Below are 18,620 nucleotides of genomic sequence, written 5' to 3' on the forward strand. Positions count from 1 at the left end.
ATTCAGAGTTGTTACTGTGCTTATATTAGGTATAGTCTCTGAAGCTAACGAACCACCATCCAGCATCTCTTATTATTGCAGAACAGAGCCGGAAGACCATTCTTCCACCATACACCAAGTCCACTCCAAGCATTACCAATGGCAGACAGGCCAGAAAGTTCAAAGCTGACAGATGGCTATAACAGAGAAGATATAGGATATAGATTGATATATACTTGGGGATTTTTTTTTCTGTCTTTTTTTTATATACAAAAATTTTACTGTGTAGGATTTCATTCACACAGGCACAGACAAGGAAATTTGGCTTTGGCGGTAAGGGGGGGTGACACATCTGTGTAACTTGTACAACATATATGGATATATTGGATTGGATATTTTGATGTCTTTCGAGGCGTTACTCAGGTAGCAGTGGATCTCCAGAGTGCGCATGGTCCCCATATTGATTAAGCGTCTTTTTGTCGCCACTATAGTCAGCAGCCCGTGGAGTTCATCACAACAGGGCCATAGAAGGTCAAAATAGTCAAATAGTTTATTCCAGAAATTGAGGTATTCTCAGTCGGCATAGATGATAAATCCAGAGAATGTGCTATATTTGTTGTTATTGCCCCCGTGGGCTTTTCCACCATCCAGCTTGATATAGACCTCGTCACCTGGCTCTAGATGTAGGACCACACTGTTGCTGGCATAGTCGTAGTTCTGATCCGCGTCCTGAGCAATGGCGCTGGCTCGGACCTGAACAAGAGAGAAACAAAGCTGAATCATTCACAATGTCTGTAAAAGTGCTTTCAATGCCAAGAGACAGCTTAACATGAAGAAGACTGCACACAGTGACTGCCAAAGGAACTGGCAATGAAGCCAATTTGTCTTCTTTGTAGCAAGTTGTTATTAGAGATGGCGTACATGGTACCCTATTCATACCAGAGAGATTAAAGCTGAACTCTAGACTTACCTTCAGCCTTGCACAGTGGTACAGGCTCCTCTACTGTACTGAAACTGCACACTATGAGCTTCTCACAATGTGCATAAGAAGCTGCATCATTTAGTTCCTTCCTCCCCAGTCTTTTTGTCTCTTGCCCGCCCATTCATTATCTGGATTCGGTTCTTTCAGTCATAGAGGCTCAGCATTGCCTAGGGCAAGGGTCTCCAAACTTTCTGAACAAAGTTTACTGTTCTTCAAACTTTAGGGAGGCTAGATTGTGGCCAATGTGAGTAGCAGATGCCCCAGCGTCAATGTGAGTAAAGAATATCCGATCATTGGTATAAGTGGGAGGAATATTGCCCCATTGTTGGTATTAGGGGAAGAAACAGTGTCCCATCATTAGTGTCATTGGGAGGATTAGTGCCCCATTTTTGGTATCAGTGGGAGGAATAGTGCCCCACCATTGGTGTCATTGGGAGGATTAGTGCCCCATTTGGCGTATCAGTGGGAGGAATAGTGCCCCATCATTGGTGTCATTGGGAGGAATAGTGCCCCATCATTGGTATCAGTGGGAGGAATAGTGCCCCATCATTGGTATCAGTGGGAGGAATAGTGCCCCATCATTGGTATCAGTGGGAGGAATAGTGCCCCATCATTGGTATCAGTGGGAAGAATAATGCCCCATCATTGGTATCAGTGGGAGGAATAGTGCCCCGCCATTGGTGTCAGTGGGAAAAATAGTGCCACGTTGTTGGTATCTGTGGACAGAATAGTGCCCCATCATTGGTGTCAGTGAGAAAAATAGTGCTGTGTTGTTGGTATCTGTGGATGGAATAGTGCCCCATCATTGGTGTCATTGGGATGAATAGTGCCCCATTTTTGTTATCAGTGGGAGGAATAGTGCCCCACTATTGGTGTCAGTGGGAAAAATATTGCCATGTTGTTGGTATCTGTGGACAGAATAGTGCCCCATCATTGGTGTCAGTGGAAAAATAGTGCCACTTTGTTGGTATCTGTGGATGGAATAGTGCCCCATCATTGGTGTTGATGGGAGAAATAGTCCTGCGTTGTTGGTATTAGGGCAAGGACTAGTGTCCCATCATTGGTGTAAGTGGCCAAAATAGTGCCCCATTGTTGGGGTCAGTGGTAGGAATAATTCCCAATTGTTGGTATTAGTGACAGAAGAAATAGTGCCTTGTATCAGTGGGGGGAATAGTGTCCCAAGGGCCTGGAAAAGGAAAGCAAAGGGCCACATCCAGCCCCAGGCTGCAGTTTGGAGACCACTGGCCTAGGGTATCATACCTCCCAACTTTTTGAGATGGGAACGAGGGACACCTATCAGCAAAAGTATATAGGCATAAGACACACCCCCTTAAAGGAGAATTAAACAAAAAAAATATTAGTTAAACCCACAAGTTCTTTTTTTTTACCACAACTTTTCCTTTATATTGGCTTTTGAAATTTACAAATGCAGCCATTTAGAAATTGGATGAAAGGTTTAGAAATGCAAAATACCCTTTGAAAGATAAATAGTGCATTTTATATAAAACTATATCGATCAGACCAAAATGAGGGACAAATGAGAAGGAAAGAGGTACAAAGGGTACTTTGTTCCAAATCAGGGACAGTCCCTCGAAATCAGGAACAGTTGGGAGCTATGGGGCATGGGCGCTCAACCTGTGGCCCTCCAGCTGGAGAACTACAAGTCCCATAAGGCATTGCAAGGCTGACAGTTACAAGCATGACTCTCAAAGACAGAGGCATGAAGGGACTTGTAGTTCTGCAACAGCTGGAGGGCCACAGGTTGAGCACCCATGGCCTAGGGCAGTGTGCATGCAAATGAACCCTGTCTAGGAACACCCACTCCTTCAGACTGGCATTCCCCTATCAAGGCATTCTGCATGACTTCTCCCAGGAGCCAACTGACTGTTTACATCGGGACTGAGTGAGGGCTACTGAGAGTAGTACTGGGGCAGGGAGCCGTGATGCTTTCAGGAAGCTATGTATAACCTGCCAGTCCCTCCCACCAGCCGTGATCTGCCTGCATTTCATAGTGAAGAAAAGAGACCCATGATAATGTTTCTGAGTTTATATAAGATATGTAAAGAAAACTGAAACATTTTATTAAAACGAAATAACACATTAAATGGGGGGAGGCAAAATGTAAGCAAATTCATCCGCAGCTTTAACTACTTCAGTAGTTACATAGTACGTCCAGAAAGTGAAGGGTTCAGCTCAAGCTCCTGGCTGTAAAGTAAATGTGATCTGGGTTTATACAGTGCGGATGCAAAAACTGAATTTCTACTGTCTCCTGCTGAATTGGCCAAAATTTGACTAAGCCAGGGGGAAAATTATCAGCAGGGTGACTGTATTCTATCAGATGCAATCACTGATCAGGCATTCAGATAGCCGTGGATGCTGCGGCTGTCTGAATACAATACCAGCAGTGAAGATTTGTCCCAAATAAAAAAAAAAAGAAAGTAAAATAGAAGCAGGGAAGAAGGCCTTAAAGCGTAACTTCCCTTTTTGGGTGGAGTTCCGCTTTAAATCGTCATCATTCAGTGGCCTATTTGAGGATTCCGCTAAATTTTTAAACAAATTTAATTTTAAATGAGGAAGGATTAGAAGATATGTTGGGCTTTTTTTGTCCCTAGTGCAAAGATTTCCTTCAACCTCCTGTCCCTTGTGCTGTCAGTCTAAAGGCCCGTACACACGTACCGATCGTCGGCATACAAACGTCGGCGGACGAAAGATCTGCCGATTGTACGCGTGTTAGTATGGTGCCTCCGACAGATGTCTGCGCACAATCCGCGGACAAAAGTCTTTCGTGCAAACATGAAAATTTTTGTCTGCAGACACCAGAACGGACGATTGTTCGCGTGTCAGTACAGAATTCGGCCGACAGACCGCAGATTTGCAAGACTGGGCATGCTCAGAAAATAGAAAACACAGGGAAAGTTAACCATTACATGACATCACTTCTGCAGTCGGCGGACAAAATTCTTGTGCTGTCCTTGTGCTGTCTTTGCACTTTTCAGCAGACACCGACATCCCGGGGAGAAAAGAGGAACATTTGTATGCCGACCATCGGTACGTGTGTACGGGGCTTAAGGGTCCTTTCACCGTATGGGATTGCGGACGTTAGCGGATGACCATCCACTGACATCCGTTTTGCGTCCATTCCGTTCGGTTCCGTTTTTTGAGACGGAAGAGAACCCTATTTTTCCTCCGTTTAAAAAACGGAACGGGCGCAAAAACGGATAACAGCGGATGTCATCCGCTAACGTCCGCAATCCCATAGACATACATTATGTCAGTTTTTATGGATGAAAAAACGGACATATGGAACGGACCCTACAAAAGTGTTATCCGTGTCTGTTTAAAAAAAAAAAAGTGCCTGAGCGGAAAAAAAAAAACGGACCGTGCCATGTGAAAGGACCCTAACTATGTAAATATGCTTGCAAATGGACAAGTCAAGGTGCTCCTGCTCCTTCATTGTCCAATCAGAGGTGTGGGCAGGGGCGGGGGCAGGGGTGGGTGCTGGGTCACAAAAGCAACTGACAATTACACATCCTTTGGCAGCTACAAGATTCACACGTATGCATTTCCGTTGTGATCTGATTATCTGGAGTTCAGCTGTAATGACACTCGTGGATAAACGTAACATTTTTAGGTGCTAATCATTTCTGGGCCTAAGGATTTTCCCCTTTAACCACTTAAGCCCCGGAAGATTTTACCCCCTTCCTGACCAGGCCCTATTTTCCGTGACTTTAACGGACAATTGCGCGGTGGTGCGACGCTGTACCTAAACTAATTTGACGTCCTTTTTTTCCCACAAGCAGAGCTTTCTTTTGGTGGTATTTGATCACCTGTGCGTTTTTTTGATCATGCGCTATAAACAAAAAAAGAGCGACAATTTTGCAAAAATAACAATATTTTTCACATTTTTTTATATGAAATTCCCCAAAAAAAATTAAAAATCTAAATTTTTTAACATTTTTGGCCAATTTGTTTTCTGCTACATATGTTTGGTAAAAAAAATCGCAATAAGCGTATTTTGATTGGTTTGCGCAAAAGTTGTTGCGTTTACTAACTAAGAGAAAGATTTTTGTCATTTTTGTTGTTTTTTTTTTTAACGAGTAATGGCGGCGATCTGCGTTTTTTTTTTTGCGGGACTGCAACATTGCGGCGGACAGATCGGACCCTTGACTGACATTTTTGACACTTTTGGGGGTACCAGTGACATTACTACAGTAATTAGTGCTATACATATGCACTGTTACTGTAAAAATGACACTGGCAGGGAAGGGGTTAACTTTATTAGTGATGCAGGGGCTAAGTGTGTCCCTAGGGGCGTGCTTCTTACTGTGCAGGGATGTGGCTTTTCATGTAACAGCAGAGATCTACGATCCTACATAGCAGGACCATATGATCTCTGCTGTTACACAAGGGAGAATGACAGGCGGCTTTGTTTACATCAGCCTTTCTCCCTCTGTAAGGGATGATTGCGAGTGACCGGCGGACATCAGGTCCGCCGGTCACTCGCGCAGAGGTGTCCGTGAATGACCTGGGGCGGGAGCACGCCTCCGGCGGCGCGTGCTCGCCCCCTATTGGCTCACAGGCGAGTGACGTACCTATACGTCACTTTGCCTGCATGGGGCTGACCGCTGCAGTATATGTACTTGCGGCGGTCGGCAAGCGGTTAATGACCAGGTCATTTTTTGCAAAACGGCACTGCATTATTTTAACGGACATGTGACGCAGTATTTAAATAAAACTATTGTCCTTTTTTCCCACAAATAGAGCTTTCTTTTGGTGGTATTTGATCACCTGTGTGATTTTTATTTTTTGCGCTATAAACAAAAAAAGAGCGACAATTCTGAAAAAAAAAAACAATATTTTTTACTTTCTGCTATATAACATTCCCAAAAACAAAATGTAAAAATCAAATTTTTTCATCATTTTAGGCCAATTTGTATCCTGCTACATATTTTTGGAAAAAAAAATCCCAATAAGCGTATTACGATTGGTTTGCGCAAAAGTTATCATGTCTACAAACTAGGGGAAAGATTTTTGTCATTTTTATTATTATTTTTGTTTTTTTAACTAGTAATGACGACGATCAGCATTTTTTAGCAGGACTGCGACATTGTGGTGTACAGATCGAACCCCTGACTGACATTCTTGACACTTTTGGGGGGACCAGTGACACTACAGTAACCAGTGCTATAAATATGCACTGTTACTGTAATAACGACACTGGCAGGGAAGGGGGTTAACCTAGTGGGTGATAAAAGGGTTAAATGTGAGCCTAGTGGGTATTTTCTAACTGTGGGGGGGGGGGGGGTAAGCTTGTGAAATCAATACAGAGACCTGTGTTCCTAAATAGGAGGATCACAGGAGCTCTGTATTGATTCCTGAGAGAACAACGGTCAGCTGTGTTTACAACAGCAGACCGCCATTCTCTCTTCACAGGGAGCAATCACGGCCGCCGGCCCCGTGGATCGCCTTCTTAGCTGGTGAGTGGGCGCACGACCCCAGGACCGCTCCCGCGGACTGCCGTACAGGTACGGCGATTCGCAGGAACCTGCCGGCGTATAACTGCGGCGGCTGGTCGGCAAGTGGCTAATCATGACAAAGAATATTGTATGATACTAGTGATAAAATGATCAATACAAAGGATATGAAGCAGCTGTCAGCAATGTATCATGTTTGGAGCAGACTCATATTTAGGTCTCATTCACACTGGTGCTGTTAAACCTGCGTTTACATTTTTTTCTAAATGCAGGTAATGGTGCCATTCCTTCTGTTCGTTTACCTGTGTTTAGGTGCAGCTGTGTTTGGAGAAAATAGAACTGTGCGTCCAGACAGGGCCGGCCTTAGGTGATCAGGCGCCCTGTGCGAGCTAATCCCGTGGCGCCCCCCCCCCCCCCCCCGCGCAAATTTTCTTGCACCTTTTTTGCACTTTATTTGACTTTTCTTTTTTATGATCACTAATAACTTAGCCCCCCTTACATAAGAGCCCCCCTTACATCATAGACCCCCCACACAAAGCCCCCCTTAAATCAGAGACCCCACACACAGAGCCCCCTTACATCAGAGACCCCACACACAGAGCCCCCCTCACATCAGAGACCCCCGACACAAAGCCCCCCTCACATCATAGACCCCCCACACAAAGCCCCCCTCACATCATAGACCCCCCACACAAAGCCCCCCTCACATCAGAGACCCCGACACAAAGCCCCCCTCACATCAGAGACCCCCGACACAAAGCCCCCCTCACATCAGAGACCCCCCACACAGAGCCCCCCTCACATCAGAGACCCCCGACACAAAGCCCCGCTCACATCAGAGACCCCCCACACAGAGCCCCCCTCACATCAGAGACCCCCGACACAAAGCCCCCCTCACATCAGAGACCCCCGACACAAAGCCCCCCTCACATCAGAGACCCCCGACACAAAGCCCCCCTCACATCAGAGACCCCCACAACAAAGCCCCCCTCACATCAGAGACCCCACACACAAAGCCCCCCTCACATCAGAGACCCCACACACAAAGCCCCCCTCACATCAGAGACCCCCCACACAAAGCCCCCCTCACATCAGAGACCCCACACACAAAGCCCCCCTCACATCAGAGACCCCCGACACAAAGCCCCCCTCACATCAGAGACCCCCGACACAAAGCCCCCCTCACATCAGAGACCCCCGACACAGAGCCCCCCTCACATCAGAGACCCCCGACACAAAGCCCCCCTCACATCAGAGACCCCACACACAAAGCCCCCCTCACATCAGAGACCCCACACACAAAGCCCCCCTCACATCAGAGACCCCCCACACAAAGCCCCCCTTACATCAGACCCCCCCTCCCCACGGAGCCCCCCACATCAGAGAGCCCCCCGCACATCAGAGACCTCCCACACAAAGCCCCCTAACATCAGAGACCCCCTACACACACACAAAGCCCCCCTCACATCCTCACATCAGAGACCCCCCCACAAAAAGCCCCCCTTACATCAGACCCCCCCTCCCCACGGAGCCCCCCACATCAGAGAGCCCCCCCTTACATCACAGACCCCCCACAAAAAGCCCCCCCCCCACACAGAACCCCCCCCCCACACATAGCCCCCCACATCAGAGAGCCCCCCCTTACATCACAGACCCCCACACATAGCCTCCCTCACACAGACCCCCCCCCCTTACATTTTTTGAAGGAGAGAGATGTCACTTACTTTACGTTGTCTGCACCTTTTTTTTTTCTTTAAACTTCCCGCCCACACATCCCCGGGAGTGTGGGCGGGCGGGAGGAGGAGAAGGGGTGGGGCGAGGAGGAGCTGACGATCTCTCCTCCCTCCCTGCACTGACGCCAGAGGAGAGATCGTCAGCTCCTCCTCGCCCCGCCCCTTCTCCTCCTCCCGCCCGACCACACTCCCGGCGATGTGTGGGCACTGGGCAGGAAGTCAGCGTGGATTCCGTGGAAGGATCGGAGGCTGAGCTGTGTGAGAGATACACAGCTCGCCTCACTGCAGCAATAGGTGATCGAGGCACGGCTGCACAGCGGGAGGTAAGCAGCGGCCGCGGCCTGTGTTAACCCTGTCCAGGCCGCAGTCGCCGCTCACCTCCTGCTGTGCAGCCGTGCCTCGATCACCTATTGCTGCAGTGAGGCGAGCTGTGTATCTCTCACACAGCTCAGCCTGATCCTCTGCGAGCTGTGATGGCCGCACGGCGCCCTTGTTGCCCATGGCGCCCTGTGCGGCCGCACAGCTCGCACACCCCAAAGGCCGGCCCTGCGTCCAGAATTCCAAACGATGACCTAAACACGGCTAAACCTTTTTTAGCCTTTTAGCACCCACTCCTGCCGGCGCTTTAAGGGGTTGTTATTTCTGGGTGGCGGGGTGGGGCTTGTGACCATGTGACCACTGTGATTGGCTGTCACAGCGGTCACATGATGAGAAAACTCCCGATTGCAAGCAGCGGTCAGGAGCTTTTCATGAGCAGCCAGTCACTGCATTTTTGGCACAGCTCTATCGCAGGGACGTGCAGTCAGGGGAAGGCAGAGCCTCAAAGAAAAGAACTTTACCAGTCAATGCGCAGATCCTGAACTTCAGTTTCCAGGCTGGGGAAACCTATGAGATGTAGCTGACGGTGAAACTGATATGGTGGGGCGTGGCAGCTCTCCTAGCCCTCCATTGGGATGTGGGGAAGAGAAGGTATGTAAAAAACAAAAGGCAGAGCCTCACCTGCCATGAACATAACATAAAAAATATGATCAAGCTTCGAGGGTCGTAGCTCGGTTCTACCCCACCACTGGTCAAAATGTGGGACTCCTGGCTCCTATGGTTCCGGAGATATGGGGCTCCTTACACAGCCTGTCAGAAGCTGTTTGCAGCAGACTGAGAGGATGAGCTCACCTCTGATTTATTGCGCTCAATGGATAGCTTGGAGCCCTGGACCAATAGTAAAGCCCCATTGGTCCAAGCTGTCCAATAAAAATAATGCAGTTGAGGCTCTCCTCTCACTGCAGTGACATAGAAAGGGGCATGTGTCTAAAAGACAAATGTTCTCTTCCAGCCCAGCCCTCCTAACTACAAAGAAGAACATGGGTTTATGGGTATAAGGTTTACCCATAATCCCATGTTTTTCTCACACAGTTAAGAGGGAGAATCTGCTGCTGCTGCTGCTGAAAAGGTACTTTTTTTAATCAAGCAAAATAATATATTATTATGCTATATGTTGTAATAACATACTAATTTGTTATTTATCTTTTATTTATCTATTTATCTATATATATATATTTACTGTGAAATCACTGTTTTGAAGTTATAACCTCAAACTTCAGTAATTTGTCCGTTAAGCCACCTGCTTGAGTACAGTTTTTTAAAATATAGTAAATTACCTTAAAAACAATATATAATATTTATATGTACAATACTTGCTTATGGTAATTAACCACTTGCTATCCAGGCCAATTCTAACACTTCTCTCCTACATGTAAAAATCATAATTTTTTTGCTAGAAAATTACTCAGAACCCCCAAACATTATATATTTTTTTCAGCACCCTAGGGAATAAAATGGTGGTTGTTGCAACTTTTTATTTCACACGGTATTTGCGCAGCAATTTTTCAAACACATTTATTTTTCATGAATAAAAAAGAACAAAAAACTAAAGTTAGCCCGATTTTTCTGTAAAATTTGAAAGATGATGTTACTCCAAGTAAATAGATACCTAACATGTCATGCCTTAAAATTGCGCAAACTTGTGGAATGGCACCAAAATTCAGTACTTAAAAATCTCCATAGGCGACAAGGCAACAATTTAAAAATGTTTACAGGTTACATGTTTAGAGTTACAGAGGAGGTCTAATACTAGAATTATTGCTCTTGCTCTAACGCTCATGGCGATACTCACATTTGTGGTTTGAACGCCGTTTACATATGCTAAATTAATTTATGGTTAAATTAGTAAACTATGAGAACTAATAAAGGTGCCAAATATAATCTATATAATCAGAGAATGGTTCAGGTTCTATTCTTTTATTATATAGATTATATATGGCACTTTCATTACTTCTCATAGTTTACTAATTTAACCAACATAAGGACTTGTTTTAAAAAAATGAGGACTGTTGGTAGCTATATAGAGAACAGTGTCATTTTCAGGGCTTTTTTTCTCAGAGAATAGGTGCAGGAACTCCCCCCTTCTGAGTCACCCCTTGTCTCCACCCCCTACCCACCCCCAAGCACATCCCTTGGTCTCACCCCCTACCCACCTCCCAGTATCACCCATTTTAGAGAACACAGAACCAAGTATCATTCTGTGGTGTATTGAACTTGTTAATTATAACAAGAAAAGCAGCAAAATAGATCCCCTGCAGCCAGCAACAATAGACCCCCAGAACCAAGAGATCACCTATACAACAATGCCCCCCCCCCCCCACAACAAAATACCACCCCAGCAGCAATAGATCCACCCCAAGACAATAGACCACCAGCAACAACATTAAATTCTCCAGCAGCCAGCAACAATAGACCTCTCTCTCAACAGTTGATCCCTTCTAGCAACAACTGACTCCCCAGAAATATAAGTTCCCACCCAGCAACAATAGATCTTCATCCAGCAACAATAGACCCCCATGCAAAAATAGATCCCCACTGGCGACAATAGATCCAGCGGCCATCATCAATAGACCTTCCAGCACACCCCATCACCCCTTGCACTTAAATACATTCAGTGTTGGAGGTGCCGGAACTGCGTTCCCCCGGGTTCCCCCTGGTCATTTTTATTTTTTATTTCTGTATTCTGTAAAGCCCTGTACTTGATCAGTGAAATCTCAGCATTTACAGGGCTGTTACAGAATGCAGAAATAAAAACTAAAAATCTGCCGCCCAATAGATTCCTTTTACCAGACGCTTATTTCTCTGGAGGAATCTGATTGACTGCCTGCGTCCTGAAGTGCAGGTTTTTAAGCGTAAGCCAATTGGCTGAAGATGAAGGTAAAATTTTACATCTCACAGCGCTCGGCTACGCTGTGGGGGTTTATTCACTATATGGTGATGTGGGGGTTAATTCACTAAATATTGTGGGGGTTGTATCTGGCTCTGATACTACCCAGTGCCTCACCAGCCACTGACCTCACCGCACGTCACTGCTCTATAGGCGCTAATGCATGCAAATACGTGGCTGCTTTGCGCCAAGGCCCGGCCACTGAGAGGCCGCATATTTGCCTGCTCTCGGCACCTAGGGGTTAAAGCAGGGATATCTAAACGCAGGAAAAACATCATCTGGGAGGCATAGAAAATGTACATGCTTCCCAGATGATTTCTTCTGCCGGAGCGCCATTGTGAATGAGACCTAACTTTTATTTTTTGGTGGTTTGCATGTCAAATCGATGGGAAGACTAAAGTGGCATTGTAAGATGTTTCTGCATCCTTTCCCTTCATCCCTCCCTATGTATCCTGCGTCTGCTCACACGGCTAATATCAAACTGTGCTCTGTATCTAGGTCACATTCCTGTTTATTTTACCTATTCGCAGCAAGTGACTGTGATCAATACTCACCGATACTGTAGCCTAAATCTACCATTTCCTGCACAATATAACTATAGAAGAAGAGTTTTCAGCTCACCCTTTATAGAATTTATATATATTATATATATATATTTATTTATATATATATATATACAGTATCTCACAAAAGTGAGTACACCCCTCACATTTTTGTAAATATTTTATTCTTTTCATGTGACATCACTGAAGAAATTACATTTTGTTACAATGTAAAGTAGTGAGTGTACAGCTTGTATAGCAGTGTAAATTTGCTGTCCCTTCAAAATAACTCAACACACAGCCATTAATGTCTAAACCGCTGGCAACAAAAGTGAGTACACCCCTAAGTGAAAATGCCCAAATTGGGCCCAATTAGCCATTTTCCCTCCCCCGGTGTCATGTGATTTGTTAGTGTTACAAGGTCTCAGGTATGAATGGGGAGCAGGTGTGTTAAATTTGGTGTTATCGCTCTCACTCTCTCATATTGGTCACCAGAAGTTCAACATGGCACCTCATGGCACAGAACTCTCTGAGGATCTGAAAAAAAAGAATTGTTGCTCTACATAAAGATGACCTAGGCTATAAGAGGTTTGCCAAGACCCTGAAACTGAGCTGCAGCACTGTAGCCAAGACCATACAGGGGTTTAACAGGACAGGTTTCACTCTGAACAGGACTCGCCATGGTCGACCAAAGAAGTTGATCAGGTCAGGATTAATGGTATCCTCAATGCTGAGAAATACTTACCCATCATGCCATACCATCAGGGAGGCCTGTGATTGGCCCCAAATGTATTCTGTAGCAGGACAACAACCCCAAACATACAGCCAATGCTATTAAAAACATTAAAGTCCTGGAATTGATGATTTGGCCCCCACAGAGCTTTGATCTCAACATCATTCAGTCTGTCTGGGATTACACGAGGAGACAGAAGGATTTGAGGCAGCCTACATCCACAGAAGATTTGTAGTTAGTTCTCCAAGATGTTTGGAACAGCCTACCTGCTGAGTTCCTTCAAAAACGGTGTGCCTTTAACCTGTATCATATTACTAATTTTAAAAAAATCCTTGAGTATGAACCAGACAGGTATAACCACTGGGATCTCATTTGAAAATAAGTAACGTGGGGGGATCTCAGAGCTTTATGTCCTCTTCAATAGTCAACGGAATACGCCCTCCTACCAAACCACATGGGAATAACACCTATAGAGGAAGAGGTATGGATGCAGTCAACCATGGTGCACAAAGGAATACCTAATACTTCATTAGTGGAAGCGAATTTCAAGGTGCTGTCCAGATGTTAACTGGTCCCGGCAAGGTTGGCGAGATTGTACCCTGGCACTTCACCCCTTTGCTTCAGTGGGTGTGGACTAGAGGGCACTATGTTCCATGTCTGGTGGTCCTGTCTGAAAGTCCAGTTCTTTTGGATCAGAATATTCACCCTGGTCTACTCAGTGACTGGACAAAACATTCCTAAAAATTCTAAAACGGCGCTGTTTGTGAACTCCGAACCTTAATTTTTTAAAAAATTTTATCAGCTAAAATTACTATAAAGCGAGCATGGAAATCTCCATTGGTTTACGTTGCATTACTAAAACACAAACTTTTCTGGATTATATAATTAATTAAAAACTGAGCAGCATCCTCCGAGTCAAACAAGCCAGATTCGAAAAAATGAATATGCCAAGAAGCAGCACTTGCAATAATATAAAATAGTGAAATATAAATAATAGGGTATAAATGACATAAATACATCAACAATAAAGTGCAATGGTACTACATTAGATCATAAGTAAGTGCATAAAGTGCAATTGTGCTAAATCAAGAACAATACTGAATACAATGGTAATGAGCAAAAATAAGGTGCTCAATATAAGTGCAAAAGTGCAAATAATAACGGTAAACAATGTCCCTAGTGTGACAATTCAAAAAATTAATCAAATAAATAGTCCCTTTATTAAGTGCAATGGTGCTCAATAAGGTGCTGATGCCAAAAGTGCTATGGTGCTCCACACAGTGGAAGGTGCCTCGAGTCCCCCTAAGAGAATCCACTCACCAGAGCCAGTGGGTCAAATGAATCTAAGAATTGTACGGACCTGTAGTTCTCCAACCAGGAAACTCTCTCCGTGTAATTTAAAAAAGGAATAAGCTGACATAATACAAGATAAAAATAGAATAAGATCAGCGCTCAATCGCCCCTAGTATATTAAAATCACTCAAAATGAGCGTTTGTACCAAGGGTAACGAGATCTCCACTGTGGGAATAGAGGTTCAGTGATGGTTCCTATTAAAACAGGCTCCTCTGGTCCTTATTGAAAAGCCAGCATCAGCATCAGAGGGTAAAATCCTAGGTAAGGTTTGGAGCTCAAACCCATGACAAAAGGAGGCACTTCATGGTGTAGTACGTTTAGATAACAAGCATTTATTTGAATAAGGTAACAATATTGCACTCACATTTAATATGAGGTATATACAGCATATAAGTAGCGTGGCAGCGGCAAGGCAGTGGAATCCAGGGACTTCCGGTCTCGGCCGAAGACTGGAAGTGACGTCAGACGCTTCTTCCCGACACGTTGCGTCACAGCAAACACGTGACTTTTTCAAGGAATCGGTGAGGTCAGTGGCTGGTGATGCACTGGGTAGTATCAGAGCCAGTTACAACCCCCACATTATCTAGTGAGTGATCCCTTGAGAAAGTCACGTGAATTTGATCGTTTTTGAAGCACGGTGCACTTTATTTACCGCATATACATATTATCTATTCTTATCACTTTTTTCCTCAAGTGAACCCCTTCACCTTTATCACGGTATATTTGTGTTACCATACACAGTTCACTATGCACTTTATCACCCTGTGATATTATAACTTTCTATACTATTTACCTTTATCATCTACTTCATTGCAATATTTGCACTTTATTTTTTACCTATATTATTGTTTACTATTGTGCATTTTTGCAGTTGCTTTGCTTGGTTTTTAGAGTCATTATTATTAATTTCTGTGATTTTAATATACTAGGGGCGATTGAGCGCCGATTTTATTCTATTTTTATCTTGTATTATGTATGTGGAGACACTGCTAAGAATTGGCTGCTAATCTTTGACCCTCCTCTTTTATATCACTTTTTACTCTTTTTACTCTATTTATTAATCTCTCAGTTTCCTTACATCTGGTTGATGGTCAGCGCATTAGGCTCTTTTTACTTCTAATAAGCTGAAATAGTGAAGCCAGCAAAAGGTTTATTTATTCAAATGGTTAAAGGTACTCACAAGCAGTAAAAGATATTGGGCATATAGGAGGTACAACATCCATTTAAACAGCGATCACAGCTCCTTCCGGGAACGCAGCCGGCGTGCGTTCCACGGAATCCAGGAAGTGACGTCTAGTGGTAGCCGTTTTTGCCGGAAGTTCGTCGATGCGCTTCCCCCGCCTACAAGGATGTCTTTGATAACGCCCCTTTTAGGCGGGTGAAATGCGTCGACGCACTTCCGGCAAACGGCTACCACTAGACGTCACTTTCTGGATTCCGTGGAACGCACGCTGGCTGCGTTCCCGGAAGAAGCTGTTTAAGTGGATGTTGTATCTCCTATATGCCCAATATCTTTTACTGCTTGTGAGTACTTTTAACCATTTGAATAAATAAACCTTTTGCGGGCTTCACTATGTCAGCTTAGTCCTTTTTTGAGTGACACCGGAGAGAGTTTCCTGGTTGGAGAACTACAGGTCCATACAATTCCCACTGGCTCTGGTGAGTGGATTCTCTTAGGGGGACTCGAGGCATCGAGCACCATAGCACCTTTGGCATCAGCACCTTATTGAGCACCATTGCACTTAATAAAGGGACTATTTATTTGATCAATTTTTTGAATTGTCCCACTGTGGACATTGATTACCGTTATTATTTGCACTTATATTAAGCACCTTATTTTTGCTCATTACCATTATATTCAATATTGTTCTTGATTTAGCACAATTGCACTTTATGCACTTACTTATGATCTAGTTTAGTACCATTGCACTTAAGCCCCGGTTCACATTAGTGTGATCAAAGAGATCGCATGTAATTCGGAGCGCACTGCTCCTAATTTACATGCGATCTCATGTGTGGTGCAAATTTCAGCCATACAGATTGTATGGCTGAATTCGCACCGCATCCGCACTAAACACGCACAGGACCCTTTTTTTGGTCCGCAGCAGAATCGGATCGCATGGTGGTTCACACTAGTGCGATCCGATTCTGTGCGAACTTGCAGATCACACTGCGATATGCGATCGCAACTGGGGGTGTCGTTAACTTTTAATTGACACCCCCTGCGTATCGCATATGGCAGTGTGAACTGCCAGGGGTGCGGATGCGATGCGGGATCATGCTGCATATTCGCACCGTTCCCGCATCGCACAAATGTGAAAAGGGACTTATTTTTGATGTATTTATGTAATTTATACCCAATTATTTATATTTCACTCTTTATATTATTGCAAGCGCTGCTTCTTGGGATATCCACTTTTCTGAGTCTTTACTTAGTGGGCAGCAGCTGCAATACACATAACCTACCACAATTTTTTTATCTAACACATTCAATTTTTAGCGCGGGTTATAATTTCTGTAATCCAGATTCGAAAAAGTGTGTCCCCCCTGGATTAAATACCTTCAAGCCCCATAGCTCCCGGGAATCCAGTGGTCGTGGGGCCTGGGCTGAGGGAATTGACTGTTGTTACTTTTCTTGTATTTCTTTTCTTCTTCCTTCTACTTTTTTCTCTGTTTTTATGCTTTATGACATTTTTCATATGGAGGCAAATGGGGAGTCCCAGAGCCTCTTATATTTAATATCAATATGGGAGCTAGGTAAAGTGCCCTAAGGCGCTAGATCAACCTTGGTTATAAATGCTCCTATGTCTTGTTATGCTACTGTGTTAACGTTTGATCATCTATCACGGTGATGTTTTTTGAAGTAATGTAATCTGTTTATGCTACAGAATAATTATAATTATTTTTGCTTATGCCCTGGGCAAGCAGTAGCCTAATTTGGTTGGATTAACCTTTTACAATTGGTCTTTGTATTATATTTACAATTATCTAACATTTGATTACCCTTGAGGGTGCATTGCTCTTTTTATATCTGTATGATACTGTTTGCATCCTAAGAAGTTAAACTTTTTAATAAAAATCTATTGCAAACAAAAACAGTGTGCAAGTGTACCTAGAAGAAATGATGCTGTTTTGAGGGCAAAGAGTGGTCACACCAAATATTGATTTGATTTGGATTTCTTTCTGTTCATTTACTTTACAATTTTGTTAATTGATAAAATAAAACTAATAGCATTTCTATTTCTGAAAGCATTCCTAAATTATAACCAATGCTTTTATACCTGTGCACCCTGGATTTATTAAACAATCACTGTGAAACTTATTTAATACAAAGTGAATACAAAATGAATACAAAATAGGGTTGCCGACCACCGCACGACTATTTACGTCGGCGGTCAGCCCCTCACAGGCAAAGCGACTTAGGGCTACGTCGCTAGCCTATGAGGCTCTAGGGAGCAAGCAAGCGCCGCCGGAGGCGCGCTCCCGCTCCCGCGCGGTCATGGACCCCCCGCGCGTGTGCCTGGTGGACCCGATGTCCGCCGGTCACTCGCGATCGTCCGTTACAGCAGGAGAAAGGCAGGCGGCTGATGTAAACAAGCCGCCTGTCATTCTCCCCAGTGTATGAATAGTGATCATACGGTTCTACTATGTAGGACCGTTGATCACTGTTCCTACACCTCAAGCCACAGCCAATCACAGTTAGAATCACGCCCCTAGGGACACACATAACCCCTTCCTCTCAAAAAAAGTTAACCCCTTCACTACCAGTGTCATTTTACAGTAACAGTGCATATGTATAGCACTGATGACTGCAGTAATGTCACTGGTAACCCCAAAAGTGTCAAAAATGTCAGTCAAGGGTCCAATCTGTCCGCCGCAATGTCGTAGTACCGCAAAAAAAATCGTAGATCGCCGCCATTACGCGTTAAAAAAAACAACAAAAATGACAAAAATCTTTCCCTTAGTAAACGCAATAACTTTTGCGCAAACCAATCAAAATATGCTTTTTGCGATTTTTTTTTACCAAACATATGTAGCATGAAACAAATTGGCCAAAAATGTTAAAAAAATTACATTTTTACATTTTTTTTTTGGGAATTTCATATAAAAAAATGTGAAAAATATTGTTATTTTTGCAAAATTGACGCCCTTTTTTTGTTTATAGCGCAAAAAGTAAAAATCGCACAGGTGATCAAATACTACCATAAGAAAGCTCTGTTTGTGGGAAAAAAAGGACGTCAAATTAGTTTAGGTACAGCGTCGCACGACCATGCAATTAATTGTCTGGTAAAGTCACGCAGTGCCGAATCGCAAAATAGGCCCTGGTCAGGAAGGGGGTAAAATCTTCCGGGGCTTAAGCGGTTAAACAAAAATTATACCAAGTGAAGCAGCTGGTTTTAAAAGCCATGATAGGCCAGATTAAGTGAAAAGTGAATATTACTATTTAATAAATAAACACTAATACTGAGTATTGTGTGCTAATAATATGTGTGTATATAAAATTAGAGAAGACTAGGAAAAAGAAAAATGTTGTCCATCAACACCGAAGTGTTCTAAA

The 18,620-nt window shown here is 44.1% G+C and overlaps 1 protein-coding gene across 1 annotated transcript in view; it reads right to left on the reverse strand.

The window, feature by feature from the left end:
* Window positions 1-236: 236 nt before the first annotated feature.
* C1QL3 (complement C1q like 3) overlaps window positions 237-18,620 on the reverse strand; it is a 93,855-nt gene continuing 75,471 nt past the window's right edge. The window contains exon 2 of the mRNA XM_082257311.1: window positions 237-732. Within this exon, the coding sequence (XP_082113437.1) occupies window positions 553-732 (180 nt within the window). The 3' untranslated portion in view covers window positions 237-552. The remainder of the gene's footprint in view (window positions 733-18,620) is intronic.

Source organism: Pelophylax lessonae (assembly GCF_965119305.1).
Source record: "Pelophylax lessonae genome assembly, chromosome: 5".
NCBI lineage: Eukaryota > Metazoa > Chordata > Amphibia > Anura > Ranidae > Pelophylax > Pelophylax lessonae.